Source organism: Eucyclogobius newberryi, unplaced genomic scaffold, assembly GCF_026437365.1.
Source record: "Eucyclogobius newberryi isolate DKJ021-1_F unplaced genomic scaffold, fEucNew1.0.hap1 SCAF_16, whole genome shotgun sequence".
NCBI classification, from domain to species: domain Eukaryota; kingdom Metazoa; phylum Chordata; class Actinopteri; order Gobiiformes; family Gobiidae; genus Eucyclogobius; species Eucyclogobius newberryi.
In genome coordinates, this window is record NW_027315790.1 from 23,855,321 (window position 1) to 23,874,182 (window position 18,862).

Below are 18,862 nucleotides of genomic sequence, written 5' to 3' on the forward strand. Positions count from 1 at the left end.
ACTTTCCAGATAGCCTTATGTAGAATAAACTTTAATGAGCTTTTAACATATTACATTGGTGTTTCCACATCATTAGTTTACTCAAAATTGATTTGTATTGATTGATTCCTGCACATTTGAGTAATCCTGTAATGTCCTGACACTGTGAGTTTATATTTTTGTTCAGTGTTGTTGGGATTATTTGAAAAATGTACATGTAGGTTCATGTTTGGTTCTAAAATGTCACATAGCCACTTTTCATAAATAAAAACATGTAACTGACAATTTTCCTGCTTGTTACGGTGAAATGTCACTATGAAGAGGCTTGACAGTTTTGAACAGGAAGTTAAGGTCACTTTTTGGTTTATAACAAAATGTAAAATGATGATCTACATATGTTATAGTCTTATGTTATACTAAATACCTTAAAAAGGGTATATGTAACACTAAAATTAACGTTTATTCAAAAATACTCAATAATTGATATATTTTCAGTGACAGTTTTTTGCCTCCAAATGAAAACATAAATATAACGTGAAAAACAATGGTGATGTAAGCTCAACAAATATGTCCCATCCACGTTCACTTGTAAATTTGATTCCAACACTTGTAAAACTTTTATGTAGTTGTTTAACGAGAAAGTGCACTGGCTTTTCTCTCATCCATTTCTTGAGGCTGAGAATGTAATGGAAGGAAAACAGATGACAACATTGTACATTTTCATCCATCTGTTTTGCCTCGATGTTTAATCTACTTCTTCTGATGCAAGTACCACCCAGCGTGAACCGCGGAGCGAGATGCAAATGGCCTTCTCACGCTTTTATTTTGGCCTACGCTCTGTGCCAATAGTCCTTTTTACACGAGTGAGTCATCTGCCTTTGATTCGAGAAGCAAACCAGGATGCAGCACTCCATGGAGGGCACACTCGTACACACTCTCGTACACACTCAGCGGATTAGAGAAAGGCCAAGAGGAAGAAGTGATGGAGAGATGAGACATTTCAGAAAGCTGCAGAGGATTCAGATGCAGAGGGTAAACAGACTAATATTCAAATGTCATTAAAGGATGGAGAGTGGTGATCGCTCTCATAAACAAAGAGAAGTGGCGAGTCGGACAGGACAGGAAGTGACACACTTAAACCTCAAGTACGGGAGTCTATTGTGTCACGTTTCATTCAACGCAGTGTTTCAGCCATGGCCTTTGTAATGTAAGTGTAATAAGGGTTTACTATTGTGCATATGAATAGAAGTTATGCAACAACACTGCATAAGAACAAATATATACAAATAAGTGAACACCAAAGTAGGAATGTAAAATAAGTAATTTCAATGTAGACTATAACAAAGTAAACCCTATTAAAAAGTTCTTGCTTCATCACATTAACTTTATTATTCAGTAGGGCTGGAACTAATTTATTTTAGTAGTTGACTAGTCAGCGATTCTTTTGTACACCGAGATTTTTTAAATATTTTTTTTACTGAATAAAAGTTGAAATATGGTGACTGAAGGCTTCTAGATAGAGAATATTTATGAATAAAGTGTTTTATTGATGAAAATCACAAATAGTTTATAGTGCTTTGATATTTGTATTTAATAATGGCAGTCTTTGTTATAAAAAGGTCTTTTCATATGTGTTTTAGAGTCTGTGTTGTCCAGTTAACGATGACGATGGTCACAAACCAGAGGAGTTGTAATGTATTAGAGACATTCATTGGTTGTTGATTGTTGAGTTGAAGTGAAACTTAAAAAACAAGTGGCGACATACAACATTTAGATCTTACTTTCTAATTCGTCCTTCTCGTAGTTGGTCTGTGTGGTGAAACTGCTCTTCCCATGGTCAACAATTGCCTCCTCATCTAGACCCTGCAAAACACAGACAAAATACAATATGATATACATTTTATTTACAATTTATACTTTTGAAACAGTTAACTCTAAAAGCTATTGAAGATTTTTGCTTTTTTTTTTCAGCGATACAATGTCTGTAAGTTTCAAATTTGCAAACGATTAAGTTATTCTAAATTAAAGTACTAAACATTTTGAGTCATATCCTTCTAGGCTTTGCATTTAATACAATTTTAATAAAATAAAGACAATGATCAGCTTAAGGCTTTTTAAAGGGTCTACGGCCAAACTTCTGTCAGGAAAGAATAAATTGGACAAAATTCATAGAGCTGGTCTCGTTTATTATTTAAAAAAAATCATACTTGATCAATACAAGGAAAACAATCCTCATGTCCATTTCTACGGTTTATCCCCCTACAAATATATTATAGTATTTACTAAAAATAATGTATAAAATGACTTGCTGTGCAATATGCCAACACAGCAACATACTAACCAAAGCACAAGCCTCTCTGTAATACAACAACAATAACAGAGAGATGCACATGAAAGTGAGCAGAGAATTCCCCATTCAATCATAAATCACCTTTTTCAACACCGACATAAACATTAACTGCGTCATTAAACGGCAGGTGATTTATTCTCTTTGCAAATAAAAACTAATGAGGTCGAACCGTGAAAACTTCTGAGCTCAAATAAATATTTCCGAAAAGGTTAAGTTTGCAAAACTATTAAATGAAGACCACAGATATTATCATAAATAATTGCTAAAAGAACTTGATTTTCATTCACCGAAGGAAAAGCAGATTTGCAGAACGTTTGGTGTAAGTCTACATAATCTTAGTAGGATTGGCTTCAGTGTTGGCTCGAGGCTTTGGCTTTGGCTTGGATTTCTCCTGAAGGGAACACACGGCTCCTTCATCTGACAGTCACTATCTCCGCTCGGCATCGGCACATGTGGGACACTGCGACAGTTTGTGAGAATAATTATACAATAGTCACATTTTTCTTTTTCGTTATGGATAAATAGATTCATATATAGATCAAATATGCAAAAAGAGAATATAAAAAATCAAAACAACTAAGACAAAGTTATATCTGTATGTTTATGTTTACCGTGGGAGACTTGAACCTCAACCAAGACATTTACAGCCACAATTGCCATAATATCTTCTGAATAAAAAAAAAAATATTGCACTTGAAGGAACCTAGTGAGTGGTTCATAGTAGTAAAGGTTTCCAAAGGTCGTCATCAGGACACTGTTTTAGAACTGATCCATCAATGATTGTTGTTGTATTGGTATCACAGCATTTAAACAGGTCTTTATTATCAAAATGGGATTACAATTATTCTAATAGTCGACTATCTAATAATCTGACTAATTGCGGTATTCATAATCATCAGAATTGTATTAAAGACTCCACTCCAGACACATTCGACAGTCCGTAGCGTTACAGGCATAAACAAACCCAAACGACTGCCTCAATCTGAGTTTAACACTTCATTAAGATTGTTTTTAATTATGTTTGATCAAAGAAAACACCTCTTGATTCTCAATATAGTATTTGCATACATTTATTATATTGCAGACATTGTTACCCAAATCTGTTTGTCATCCAAAACCATTTAATTGCTTTACTAACTGGTTGCTTTGGTAAGTGGAAAGGTTTTTGTTTTGCCTCATGTGACCGAGGGCAGGTGGATGCTGCATCAAGGGACTGCCTGCTCCTTCTGTCATTAAAACTGAGGTTATAACCTTTGAGAAAGTAATTAGCCGACACCAGACAGGGACACGAAGCTGCCCAATTAAAGCTAGAACAAGATAAAGATACTAAGCAAGCATTAACTTCTTATCCATTTCTGCTCTGACCCAACAAATATACAGCTGGCTCCACACTCTTCCCTGTGTGTAATATTTGTTTTGTTGTCATAGTATTTTCACTTACTTTATTACACCAAGCCAATAAAGTCTGATCACAAACCCTGTTATTAGCTTTCGCCCTGGCTCGCTGGCCTTTTACGCAGAAAGACATCTAAAGCTGATACACTGGCTCCAATTACAGCACAACCTCGAGATGGTTGAGGTCACCGTGGGTCTCCTCACAAAGTACGGCAGCGTGAAATCCTTTGTACTACACGACCACAAATAACATCTTTAATGAGAAATTCCCCGGGCTTCTTAAATTGATTGTGAGGACGTCACATTTTATCTTACACATGATAGTTGTTATAGAAGTACACGTAAAATCACAGAGTTGAAGCGAAACAGACCGCAAAAGGACCCCAGGACAGGACACGCACATACAGTACATTGCTGCTTAATCGTATTTGGCAGCTTAAATGAAACCATTACAAGCAGATGTGGCTATAAAGACGAAGGCTCAGCTGGCAATCAGTATGTAAAGTTAGCGTGGTGGTGGGTTTCAAGAGGAGCTTATTTTAGACATGCTGTCATATGGGAAGCATGTCTAAAATACCACGGGCAGCGGTGACGTGTCCGGGGTTGATATTTGTGAAGGGGAAATGGGCCTGAGGTGAAGGGTGGCAATATAATGCATTTTTACTACTAGTACACCAGAGCCTTGGTATTTCCTTTAGTACAACTTGGAATCATGTACGTAGAGTCAAGTCCTCCAGCCTTAGTCAATCTTGACATCTACTTGTCAAAAGCTCCAGCAGAGGGTGCTGGACCTGAATGGACCTGCTGACCACTTCAATCAAAAAGCTTGAAGGAGAGAAACCTGCTGTTACTACTACACACACTGACATGACCAGAACACGTTTGGTCAAGATCTCAGAAGTACAAAATTGAATTAAATAAACATCCAGCGGCCTCATTTATAAAGGCTTGCGTAGGAATTTTGCTGAGAAAGTGCGGACTCTTATGTGAAGCAAACTCCTGATTTTTAAAACTCTGTGAACCCATGTCAGGTCACACCCTCTTCGCACATCCAAAACACCACAAAAGGGCCGTGCAGAGTGACTTATGAATGCGGTTTACATAAACATGAGCCGATGATCAGTGGGTTTGACCGACACGCGGGACGGAGAGGGAGGGGCAGGCGTCCACGCAGCACCAGTTACAATGGCTTTTATTACAGATAAAAAGTCAAAGTGAATCCATCATAATTAATTACTAAAAACTGAATTATGTTGGTAGTCCACACCTAATATGTATGCAGTAGGCTATATTTTTGCAGATACAGTTGTTTTCTCGTTGTAGCTCAGACTCTTATCGCAATTGGCTTAGCATGCAGTCAATATAGGCTAATGAGATGTGCATGTGCATGTGGCCCTGTTCACACACAGAGATGAGTGCACTCAGAAGTCTGGTTAGTCAAATGAGGGGGTCCTGAGCGCGCACGAGAGACACAGACGCCCTCCCTAAATGAGTGAAAGAGAGAGAGATGTGTGGATCAGCAGCTGGGGGACAAACGTTTCTGGGGGACAAACTTTTCTGGGGGACAAACGTTTCTGGGGGACAAAAGTTTCTGCTTAGTGCAGAGTGTGCAGGAGAGTCTCAGTTTGAGCAGAGATAAGCATCGTCCTACGCCTAGTGGAAGTTTTATAAATGTATGATGCAGAAGATTTATAAATGAGGACTATAAACTTCACAAACGTTAAAGTTTTAGGTCTATGATATTCTCTGGCCTAATATAGGCTTAGGTGTGTAGGTTAAAAATAAGTATTTGATCATAAATTAAGACTTCATACATTTTTATAAACAGCATAGTAAGTAAGTCAATGTATTTATGTGATATCACTAGTGCTTTTGCTCCTCTGATTTGATTTGACTGGTTTAGAACTAGTGAGACTAGATTGAGCACTTCATACGTTATACCATAGCTACTGCTGTGGTAGTTGTAGTTGTTGTTTTTAGTGTCTCTGCAGCAATTGGAAACTGCTCTGTTTATACCATGTGATATATAAATACATATAAGTAATAAGTAAATTTGAGTCAACCAAGAGGGGAAACATCTAAACTTTAAGAATAATTCATTCATTAAACTACATAAAAGGCTACTTAGAATCATGCACTTTTCCCTATTTACCAAAACTAATGTATGGATTGTTCTGCTTCAGATTTCCAGATTGGTTGAGGACACAGCTGATATTGCTGGTCAGAGAAGAGGGGAAACACAGGGGATGATGTAAGCTGAAAACGACTAAAACATGTCTGTTATGCACGGACACGCCCTCTCCGTAGTCATACAGTCATAGCCTTACCAGTACAAACACTTGTATTCTGATTTGTGGACACAGCGTTTCCATACGAATGCATATTTTTTCTGGATGAAGGAATCTGCTGCGTGTGGACCTCGTGTGTTGTGGCTTTGTTGATTGAGGATTAGCATCATAATCACCTGAGCTGCTCTGCGACAATGTCCTGATTATTTAATGGTTTTGGGGCATAGTGCAAACAGGGAAAAGATCCAATTCAGAGACTTCAGATTGCCCAACATTATTGGATAAAAGAAATATTGTAATATTGTATCATAAGAACGCTCACAATCTTATTGTGGGCTGTTATAATATATTGATTTATCATCTTATTTGCACAGAACATAGAGTACATTCTTGCACAAATCTAAACTACAGGGTTTGCAGGTTTCATGTAAATTAAGACAGGATATTTTGTTGTTGCCATTAGTTAATTGCGTCAATTCAAACTGCGATTTTGATTGCGATTAATCGTGCAGCTCTAATTGGGACAATGTTATACTGTGAGATTTGGATTTCTTTACATCCCGAGGAATAACATGGTAATAATAGTGTAAAAATGGCATTTTATATTATCATGGTTATTATTCCTAGCTTTGGGAAATATATGTAAATTCATGAATGTTGTTTCGATCAAATATATATATAATTTGAATATTGATGTATGCATGAATTCCTTGTTATTCCTTCCTATTACAATGCTACTACTTTGCTGTAAAGTTAAACGAGAACCAATAAGTACTTCAAATACCAAAAATACTGGGGTATTGCATTGTGTAGTGTGGAAACTTTCCAACATTGTAAGTATGGTCTTGTTCTCTGGTTAAGCAGATTAAAATACCACTCCACAAATCTGATTTACTGCAGTTTACATCTGTTTATGTACACAAATGAGTATCAAACACACTTCTGTTTCTATCAAATGTTTTTTTTAAAAAGGAAGATATTCACGTTTTGTCTTCACACACATGTCTCTTTGTCAAATGTCTGAGCTCTGAGGTAAGATTCCTGTCACAAAGCTAGTGATAGTGACCCGCAGTGACCACCCGCAGACCCTGTTTGTGGAGGTCAAAGGTCGTCATGCCCCAGAGCACAGCTGCAACCGGACACGAGCCGTACCACTGGGGAGAAAAAAGCTGCTCCCCCAAACACACGCCTAACAGGTTTTCATTTCATTCTCACAGAAGAGTTTTGTCTTTGCACCCTTTTGAGGCTCGAACGCACCCTCAGTCAGCTCGGGATGGATCCGGGCTTGATGCCAGATTCAAAAGAAAGAATAAACACATGGATATGCAGTGTTTGAGGAATAAATAACAAATGGCAGTATCATCATTTTATAGATAATGACTGGTGTTTTGTCTCTATCCATGGGGTTCAGAACGATTAAACGTTGCCATATAGAGATTCAAAACTAAATATTATATCTTTTGAATGGGGAAAAAGTTCTCAAACTGTTGCATACAACAGGAAGCTGAAACCCATGAGTACAGTATGTAAATAGTCTGCAGGCGGCGTCCAAACAGCTTTTTTTGTTTCAGTTTTCTTCTAGGCAGACACTTTGTTAGCAAAATGTACAGTCTTTACATTTAAAATCAAGACAGTTCAACTTCAATCTGGAAGTAATTTTAAGTCTGATTGACTCCAGATCAAACCGATTGAGGACTGAGGTCAAAGGTGCTAATCTTCTATTGAGTGTCATTGTTAACCTGCTTCTAATGAGGGTGCAAAAATGTTTTATGAGGTTGCAATGCATCCTTTGCTATGATGCAGATCTGGTTTGATCTGGAAGCTTTGTCTGCTATGGACCTGGACAAACGAAGGATTACACCAACTAGTGGAGCAATTGTGCATGGTTTTGATTGTTGTTTTTTGGGGGGATCGATGGGGAACTTCACCTAGACATAATAAACATGCAAACAAAAGCAAGCCAAAGAGAACTGAACTTTTACTGCTAAAGAATTGCAAACATATCAGCCTGAACAGTAAAAAAAATAGTTGTCCCAAAAAGACACAATCACACAAATTAGATTCACAATATTGATGTCGATCCAATGTCAGTCAACACTTTCTTTAAGCCGTTAATAAGATGTTCTTCTTCCAGCTCTAAGACATATTGTATGAAGACAACTAACCACAGAAGGGTCACAGCAGCAGCAGTGACATGATTTTTCCATTACACTGTAAATAAAAGGCTGAGCACGTCAGCCCTTCAGAAGCCACATTACTGCGACGCTGATGACCATTACAAACCCGTTTAGTACAGACCGATATTGGCGAGGCCTCTGACTGTGTCCAGAGCAGAAACACAACACCTTAAGTGGAAGATAACAAAGTGAAGGTGATTGAAGGGTGATTACTGCTCTGCCTGGTCCTATTTTTACTTATTATTTCTTTCTTTTTGTGAACATAGGAAATAATAATAAAAACAATCTACATGGGACATGCAAGCCTAAAATGGAGAGGTAAATTGTAATCCCCAATAATGTTTTGCAAAAATAGGAATTTTGGTTTGATTTGTTACATTAAAGATTTTTTTGGCCCAAATCTGAGTCTCATTTCCTCGTGGCGTGGTCTGCCGATTAGTCCTGTCACGTTTCAATCATAAAACGCACCTATCGCTCACCTGCAGCCGCGTGCGGTTCGTCCCCACGTTTCAGCATGTCTAAGCGCATTGATATATAACATAATATAGTTCCCTCAGTGTACGGGACAAAATGAAGACAGAGAAAGACTGTTCGAGCTGACTCAGAAGAAAACGGAAATCTACGGGAGACGAGAGATGCGATGCGATCCGTTGCGCTAATAAACAAACGCACGTGTGTGTTGTATCAGTCCGCACGGGGGAGTGCGCATGCGCACTTCCACCTGCGTTCTCAAGATTTAAGATTATGTCAAATTTAAGTTTGAGATTTTTAAACATTTTACAATGATGTTCCCTCATAATTAATTGACTTGTTTTGATTGATTGATGGCTATTTTAGTAATCCTGTATTGTCCTGCCTTTGAGGCTTTAGTGCGCAGAAAAATGTATGTTTTTGTCTACCCCCTTCCTCCGCCCCCTTTTGTGTTCTTAGTTATTTGTTTTTTTAAATCAGAGTCCGGGTCACACATGAGGCCATATTTCAACAATAACAACAGGTCATTGAAACTCGACTACCTGATGTGGTGAAATGCCACGTGACTGTTTTATATCAATATTGCAATTTCTAAATATAGAACAATGATTTACATATGTAATTATTTAAGACTTTTTAATAAAACATAGGTCAATTAAATCTGAAAAATGGCTATACTATATCAGTGTGATATAGTTATATATAACTATATCACACAAAGTACTTGGCAGTCATTATTTTGCACTTGGTCCATTCATTTCCAATAATAATAATACATTTCAAATCATCTATATATGCACCCCATTATAGTTTTGTGGGAAGTGGTCACATCGTTCAGTGACCTCAGATGCCCTCAAAGCGTTAGCCTACTTAAACAACACACAAACCCCCGTCGAGCAGCTAAACCTGCATTAAGAAGGCCTCCACAGACTGCCATTTCTCTGCTGCTTACAGAGTAGTCTTAAAATGGAGAACTTGTTTATGTTTTGTCTGTAGATTAGAGGTTCACATCGAGAATACCTGGGGATTAGTGTTGATTTCACTTACAACAGGAATGTGTAGAGGGCCTATATTGAACAACATATTGAACCAAAGCCGTGTTTGCGGCTTATGTAATACATATACCTTCATCGAAGTCAAATAATCTCATTAATCATTACAAGTAGTAAAACTTCTGTTCCCAGAGCTAATCAGCCAACATTTCATGGGTCCGAATAACAGGATAGCATGCTCAAAGTCTAAACAACACAATTAAGTGTTCAAGTTATGGTGATACAAGCATTTCATTGCTTTTTAACTTCACTGCTGATCGACAATTTACTTCTCCATGTTGGCAATTGAAAATCATTTAAATAATAACTCATTATTAATAGCTGATAGTATTGTGCTACGGTGTGGCAGTAGGTTCTAAAGCGTTACTCTATCAGTTGGACTAGATTTGCATGCATTGTCAAACATTAGTTTCAATTCCCCTCCAATCAACTCACCCCTATAACTGTTCTGTTCTAAAAATAAATCAATAATAAATGACACCTCTTATCGTATCGGTTTCAAAGAGTGTAGTAGCACTGCTGACAGATTAAAAGGTTGAAGGGGATATGCAACTTCTTAAATATCAAAATATGTCGGGAGATCAAAAGTAGACTGAACTGGCAGCAACAAAATATCTGCATTATGAAGCTGACATCATAAACCCCAACGACAAATTATCTCTGTCATGAATCACAATGAAAATGCTTAATGGCAAATCTATTCTTGCATAATCCAATTCCACGCCGACAGTGACACATGTTTTGTTTCATTTCTACTTCCTTGCTTCCAAACCGTCACCTACGGCCACTGCATGACATTTTGAATCAACAACATTTGGTATTTTCGCTCCCGTTTTCCCCTGTAGCCCCCCGATGTGTCCTTTGCGGCTTCTCTCTTCTCCTTGTCCCGTTCCTTAAAGCAGCCATAACTGGTCCTCGGGCTCCTCTAGCATTACCGCCTCGAATCCAAAAGCAAATAAACAAACAAAAATCATGCTTCGTGGCAATAGATTACTCCCATTTTTAGTCTCATTTGTGCATTTTGCCAGTGCCATTTAGGTCTGACAGGAAGGACCACCTGCCCCGCTCACAACACACGCTGCTATTCCTATGGAGCGCTGAAGAACACTGAAGGGCATCCAAAAGCCATAACAAAACAAGGACTGCCTGAGCCGTCTGGTCCCATTCAAGTGACAGTTTCTGCATTGACAAAAGCGCACGTACCGTTAGAACATGCTCCCCCTCCGAATCCTCCATTTATCCTCAAACCTCCACAGAGCAGAGCAGAAGAGGGGGCGGCGGCGGAGGCTGTGGCTTTGAGCGGTCTGGGCTTGTGGCGGGGGGAGCTAGCACTGTTAGCGCTGCTCGTGTCTGTTCCTTCTTCCTGCGTGCATCCCTTTATAGACGGAGGAAGAGAGGGGCACACGAAGCGGCCCGCTCTCCCGTCGCCTCAGCCAATCCCACCACACCACCATGAATATTTTATCTTCCGGCCAAGAGCTTTAAACAACACGCACTAACATTTGGAGGGCATGCAGGAGCTCACCCGCAGAGGCATTCAGGTCAAATGCATGAAGACCACCCCATACAGAGAAATGCAAGCATAGAGTTGCACGGCATTGTGTCTTGTTGTCATCAATATAGCAATATCAGGACATAATATCAATAAAAAAGTGTCATTTTACACTGCCAGAAGAACATTTAGAATAAAATTGTGCCCCAAATACAGTCAATAAGTTCTGATTCCGCACTTGAGTCGTGGTTGGATCCTGGTTTAGACTTCATTAAAGACATAAATCCTTTGTTTTGTCGTGGTACTATTGGCCCTGGAGCAAGTCAATCGATTAATTGCAAATAATTGATTGTTGAAATATAATTGTCAACTACTAGCAATGGAATAATCGTTAATTGGTCTGAAATGTGTCAACAACAGTAAATACACTCCACCAGGACGAGCTTCAATTTGGCTTCAGCTTTATTTCATTTGGATAAAATCTCATATTTCACAATCTAAACAACTCAACTAATCTAAATCAGAATCGATAGATAAATTGATAACAAAATAATCGTTAGTTGCAGCTCCAGATACCTGCTAATTGGACTCACGATACAATATCGGTGTTATTATAAAAGATTAGAGACAGACAGCCTAATATTTGCATTTCTATTTTGCCATCAGCTATTGCCCATACTTCTCTGGCACAGAACGACATGCAGCATAAAGAATAATGCTGGATTTGAACACTTTAGTGTGAAAAAGCACTGCACAAATGGGTCTACACAGCTCCCTTATAGACTGCAGTAAAACAGGATTTGTACTTTGTAGACATTTTAAATGACATAATTTGGGGTAAATTATCAAAATTGGCCCTACAATTGGCCCTAAAAAAATCTGCATCTTCCACAAAAAGCCCATATCGGTCGATGTCAACAGAAGATGCTGCACAATATTTAAGTCTGCGAATAATAAACAACGTTAGCCAGTTCAACAACTCCCAAGGAGGAAAGAATGTGGTTATATGGCACTTACGCTTCATGTATTGTGTGAACTGACGGTTGCAATAATCACAATATGGCAATGTTACAATACAGAGGTTTGTATCAATAGATATCATAAATCATTCTGTTTAGACTTGTTTCTTTCACACTCTAGTCTTTTCTCTACTGCGTACAAACATATCACAGACATGAGATTTTGTGAAGCGTACACTATATTACAGGTGTATTTGTGTGATGAATCCACATGCTGAAGGGGACAAACCCGGGCTACTTCATTACAACATAAATGGCTTTCTAACAACGACCCTCTCATGGACACAAGGTCAAACACGGCTGTCACCGAGATGTAATTTACCCAACAATTACTGTGAGAGCGCAGATGAATGAAAAGAGCACATTCAGCCTTCAGAAGGTTTCAGATGCATCGTTGCTCTGGGTTTGAGTAATACTCTCCAGAAATAGAACCAAGATGATCAGAAATGATGGGAGCTCGTTTTTGAAACATAAAATATGCAGGACCTTTAATAAAAAGATGAGATTTAATGGATTAAGAAGAATCGTCATATGAGATGAGATGTCAAAACCACAGACTGTAGGTCATTTTAGACCAGAACTAAGAGTCTTTAGCTGTAACCTGTCACTCATGCTTATTTCTTCTGAAATCAATATTTGCAAACAATTGTGTTTAGTGCAGATAACAGATCATTGCTACAGTCAAAATGCAGCATAAAACAACGTCAAAACAACCTGCACATTTCTCAACAAAGACTTGATTAGTAATGCTTGTTTCAAACTAAAGATAAGATAATATGAAGCAAAATAACATTGTCTGTTTTTTAAGTCTATAATATAAACTATATAAAAATGTACCAAAAACAGTTAATTACGTTATGTTTGTGCCACAGTGATGGGCAGATCCATCCCAAAATATGTATCTGTTGTCAAAAGGTATAGCTTCTTATGCACAAATATTGATAATACAGCACTTCTTAAAAATCCTCTTTTTTAAATACATTGTATATGCCGGGTATTTTGGAGCGAGAATAATGATAGCTTCTAGTCACGTCAAGGTCAAGAGTGTCAAAGCATTAAAGCATGCAATAAAAAACTCAATGGTTTCACAATTGTGCAACACTTGAACCTCATCCAAGGCACTTAGGCCAAAAAATAATAATAGTGCGTTTCCGGTAACCCGACCAACCTGAATTTGAAAACCCGACCTTAAACATTTTATCACATCTGGCCGTACGTTTCGAGAATGTCAAATTGTGAGAGAGAATCCAAAAGCTGCGGGAAAAAATCATCTGTGGGGATTGTAAAATATGAAAATCGCTGCACTTTCGATAGGTTTCGTTTTACCTATGGGCGCATCCATGTTTGCGCAGATGTTCATATTTGATCAGCGTGCAGACCGGCTGGGTCAGCACTAGATCATACACTCCTAACTCACGGAAGTCAGAATCAGTTAGGAGTGTATGATCTATTGCCATGGCCGTGGCGACAGGCACGTCCGGGGTAGCAGCGGTCAAGATATTTTGCGTGACGGTCGAAAAGTGCTCACATCACGTAGTGTCAATAAGAAAAATAGTGCGACGCCGACACTGCAAAGCCTGTTACGGGTTCATTTGCCACTTTAAAAGTTCTAACTACTGCTGGAAATGCCTATTAGCAAGTGATCCATTTGGTCAACGAGACTCCAAAGTACAGCTGGGCCCTTACAAGCAATGGTGCTTTGGAAAACTTTTTTGGGACGAGTGGATCTACAGCTCATCGAACACGCGCGCAGGTCGACAGCGGACCCGCTAGGTCGCTGAACTAGTATAGCTGTAGAGAACTATTTTATTCAATATCTTCAAATCAATAAGGCCACTTCAATGCGAAGCGCTCACTTCTGAGAAAAGAAAACTGTCTGCAAAACCTGTGCGAGGATTTTAAAATATTTTTTAAAAAACAACCGTAATTTTTTTTTTCAATGTTACCGGAAACACAATATTTATTTTATTTTGCCTTATAAGACAGATTTAGCATATTTCTGATGGATTGCCATAAAATGGTCTGAATAATGTTATTGGGATAATCCAAAAGAATGCTGAGATATCAACATGGCTCACATCTATTTAAAACAAATGCATTACTCTAATGTTTAAAGCTCAATAGATGATGACACACTAATAGCAGCAGACGGACAGCCACAAAGTATACTGAAATATTTAACTGGTTTTGTAAATAGTATAAAAAGCCCACTCGTACTCAATAGTAACACAACTGCACAGCCAAACAACAAGCACTCAAACGCAGCATCATTAAGTTATCAATCATCGTGACCCGTTGCTAATTGGCCGTGCATTAAGGAGATGGGATTTGCCTCTAATCCTCATCCTCTTTTCACACAGATGATGGATATATTGTGGTCTGCCACATAACTCTTGTACTCTTGGGGCTTAGGCACTTTTCCACCTCTGATCCCGCACTTTCCTATAGCACAAACAACAAAGCATTAGTACTTTAAGCCAATAAAGAGGACTTGGGACAGAAGAGCTGAAGTCCCACCCAGACGTCCGTATGTGCTTTAAAGACAGACATGCAAGTGGGTAAATATAGCCACTTCCAGTTCAGACTAAATTGAGACGCCAAAAATACAACCAGGGAGCTTGTGCGCTTATTGGACACGTACACATGCAGTAGTGTGTTTGAAAGACAAATAGTATCAAAGTAAATTGGTTAACACTTCCTGTCTAACTCTTGACACCAAACCCTGTGTATCATTTCTGCTTTGCGACATTCTTTTCCTAAGTATCTCAGCCAAAGAAAAGTTTATGATACTTTCACTTATGGGTCTTCAAACAAATCAATAACCAGATACTAATTAATGCTAAAACTACTATTAAGAACAAGATACTAATTTCATACATACAAGCATATAGCGCACGTACTGAAAAAAATGTATAAAGAGGACAAAGTTTGACCGTTCCTGAATAGTTTTAACTTGTAAGACCACATGGTAGTATTTAGGGCTGAGTATTTAGGGTATTTAGATCACAAAACTACCAGACTTGACCACTAACTTGATGAAGCTAATGAGATGCCACACGACAGAGTAAGTAAGCTTGCAGAGAAAATAGGATCAGAAAAACTGACTGTACTGTACATGTTTCCTGTGACATTTTGATGTAATTGTCACTTCTCAAGAAACTACTTTCGATTAAACATTTCACTTGTTTCAGCCCTCGTAGTGTTATAGAAACCTCTTTCTTCATTCTGATGCAGTTTGAACTAAAGCCCGTTTGGGATCGTTGATGGTATTTGTTAATAAAGCTCTCATTGGGATTTTGCCTGATTATATAACTTAAGTTTGCTGCATCTCAGATCAAGTATTCGCTGCTGCAAAGGACATTTTTATTTCAGAGTCTCACTGAATCAATAGAGAGGACTTTTTAAAATTCAATCATTTTATGTCTTTTAATGAATTCAAAGCATTTTGCCAAGACAAAGCTCCTCAATGCCAGGATTCTTGCTATACATTATTTAATTCCATATTGTGTGTTTCTGTAAATGTATTTTATTGATTATTTTATTGACATGTTATCTGTATATACTGTGATTGTTTGCTTAATTTGTAATTGTGTAAATGTCTTTATGTGCCAACAGCGTGTTGAGAGCGCCCTGTAGAAATAATGGTTATATATATATATATATATATATAAAAGATGCATTGCTTATATTAGTTTATGTGTGTACTGGCTCTTCTGTGACTCTCCCACAAACAATGTTGTTTATGAAATATTTCCGAGCCTCAATGGACAGACATTCAAAAGAAGCATAAAGAACATTTCATCCCTACACAAGTAGCTTGTCCAGAGACATCTGAGCCTCCCTCTGTTGTGCGGCTGTATTAGCATATAGCTGTGTCGTATTATCATAATAGTATGGCCCAACACAACAGACCCCCAGACGGGAAAGCAGGCTCATTTTGACTAATTACTCATTCAAAGTAACGCTGTATCGAGTGAGTAAGCTGCATTAAACCTTGGCTGGCCGTGGCCTTAAGTGCTGGGCCAATAATAGTGCATGTGGAGTCTTTGAGCAGCGAGAAAGCAGGATGCACAAAGGCTCTTCCTGCACCACAATAATCAACCCTCCACCAAAAATCTGTCATAAAAACGAGAACGCGAGTGAGGTCAACAATGGGACGCAGTATCTGACAGGGAATTCAAACAAACGCTGGCCTGGAGAGAGAGAGATGTCGTTGTGCTTTCTTTCAATATCATGAATTATGTAGGGCTCGGGAGTGGGTTATGAAGCGTTGATTACTAATGGACTTATTACAAAGCGAACAACATAATGCCACTGACGCGTTTTAGACATACAACCGTAAATGTGCCAACTTTGTGACGCGCTGATTCACACATTCCCGTGTAAATACCTGCGTTATGGTTCATCAGCATGATTTGACCCTGGACAAATTACAAACGCAGTAAAAAAGCAAAGTTACAAACAAGAAAGCAATGTATTAAGTCAAAATGTAGAGGCAAACTAGTCATCTAACACTAAATGTGTAATAATGAATAGCGAATGACTTAATTTTATGGCTACTAACTCCTATACATAATATTAAGTAGAGGTGCGAGATACACTGTTTAAAAAATGTATTTTACCTCAATTGTTGATTCGGAGTGACGCAAAATTAGATTATAGAGTACATCATTGATTAAAAGAACAGTGTACTCTTCCAAACAACAACATTTCTGCACTATTATACACTACAAAACTGTCTCAAATCACTTGTATTTACTTAAGTTTCATTAAAACAATTACTAAAAATGGCTTTCAATATTAATTTCCTAAACATACACTTGACAGGAGTTTAATAAATGCCATTTTAAACAAAAAAATAGTCAAACTAGTCCCTCTGAACTCTGCCCCATACTACATTTCTTACTATCTTTAATTAAAAAACGCCCAAGCTGACCACTGACAATTACAGATGACTGGATCTCGCTCTCAATTAAAATGTGATTAATGGCACAGTCCTTAGTGGAACCTCAACCAAGAAATGTATAGATCCATTTCAGCGCACATGACATCGCCTGAATATTTTCATCAGGAAATCCTCGTGAGATTCAGTCTTGCCAGTATCGCGCCCCGCTAACGTCAAGTTACTGCAGCAATGTGTCGATCTGAGGAAGTAAACTAGCTGAGACAAGTCCAGACCGTGGCCCTTTAGGGACCTGACATGATTGTGTTACTTTCTCGAAGGTTCCAGTTTCACACTCACTGACTTCTGTGGCCCGGGACAGACATGGACCCGCCTCCTGTTAGTCACAGAGTCAGGTTTCCAGATGTAGGGTGCACCTTCACGTAGGTCTGCCCCATATGTCTGCCCCAATACACCAACTACGACAAAATGCATGTGTAATTCAGTCAGTTCATCATGTGCAAGTGACAAGAGCTGATCCTGTGACAAGTTGCACCCAGCAAACAGACAGGATATGACTCTCGACCACAAGTTTGCTGAAAGAAAACTTTGCCAGTGAAACAAGTTTTATGGGAACGAACCAACCTCTCAAGAACTTTATTTATACATTTTCTCAAGCTTTCCTGGTAAAATTAGGCTAAAGTAACATTCCCAGACTTGGAAAATGCCACACACAAGAGATTTGATCTATTCTTGGTCTATTTTCATTTAAATGTGACCTTTAGTTTCACCAGCGTGGAGTATTTATTGACAATGTGGAGGTTTTGAAGGAGAAATATGTGGGGCTTCTCTTGGGAAACGTGCTGTAAAGTGTTTATTAGCAGTCAGCCCACAAAGCTAACTGAGTGAAACAGAAGTTATCACGTTGCCAATATGTCCTTTTGTGTCTTATGGAGCTTTTCCGCGTCTCAAAATGAAAGAACTTCGTTATTCACACCTCGTGGACAGCTAGTGTATTAGCCTGTAATACCTGACAAAACAGTCACAATGGGCATGGGAACCGCAGTAACGGGAAGGAAACGCGCGCATTACCGGGACACGCACGTTCCCACGCGCTAACGGAGTTGCAAAAACGCGCAAAAGTCGTAATTTATACCCGTGCCACGTGTCAAAAGTAAGAAAGCCGGGCTAACAATAGCTCCTGTAGCCGGATGGTGCCTCGTAAGACCCTGACTCCTCAAAGCATCCCTCGTAGGAGCTGTCATAGCGCGTGGCGGGGATGGGGAAAAACGACCGGCCGGAGACAAAAACACCCCGCGCGCGCCTCGTGTGCCGCAGCGTCCGCGCACTTACTGTTCTCAAAAGGGGCCTCATCTGCTCCAGGGGCTCGTCCATTTCACCTGCCGGGCTCCTCCGACCCGCCGCTAAGCTCAGTGTGGCCGGTTGAGGGGGCTCAGTAGACCGGGGCCGGCTGCAGGAGGGAAACTACGCGGACTCGCTGCGCTTTCCCCAACGACGCAGTGGAAGACACGCCTCTGTTATCGTCGAGTCCCGTTTGCAGCCAATCACTGCGCAAAGCCTGCCTTTTTAGCCAATCGTCTCACGCGGCGTCACGTCCAGGCTGGGGGGGCTGTTTCCGTGTCCCCCAAAGTCCCAGGCGAGCTTTTTGTGTTGGGAATACTTCAAACTACGTAACCCCCGGACTTGACTTTTTACTGGGGCCGTAAAATGCCATGTAAAAGGCATTAAGATGTTAC

At 39.2% G+C, this 18,862-nt stretch overlaps 1 protein-coding gene across 10 annotated transcripts in view; it reads right to left on the reverse strand.

The window, feature by feature from the left end:
* Positions 1-18,566, reverse strand: part of LOC140362040 (sodium bicarbonate cotransporter 3-like) — a 47,211-nt gene extending 28,645 nt beyond the window's left edge. For 9 of the 10 annotated variants that reach the window (XR_011927049.1, XM_072448051.1, XM_072448055.1 and 6 more), the window contains exons 1-2: positions 18,459-18,566; positions 1,761-1,842 (exon numbers count right to left, since the gene is read on the reverse strand). Coding sequence is in view for 9 of the 10 variants with exons in the window: in XM_072448051.1 (XP_072304152.1) it covers positions 1,761-1,842; positions 18,459-18,500 (124 nt within the window). In the remaining variant the exon portion in view is untranslated. Of the gene's footprint in view, positions 1-1,760; positions 1,843-10,915; positions 11,177-18,458 lie in introns of those variants that run through there. The other variant, XM_072448049.1, reaches the window with a different exon arrangement.
* Between the last annotated feature and the right edge of the window lie 296 nt (positions 18,567-18,862).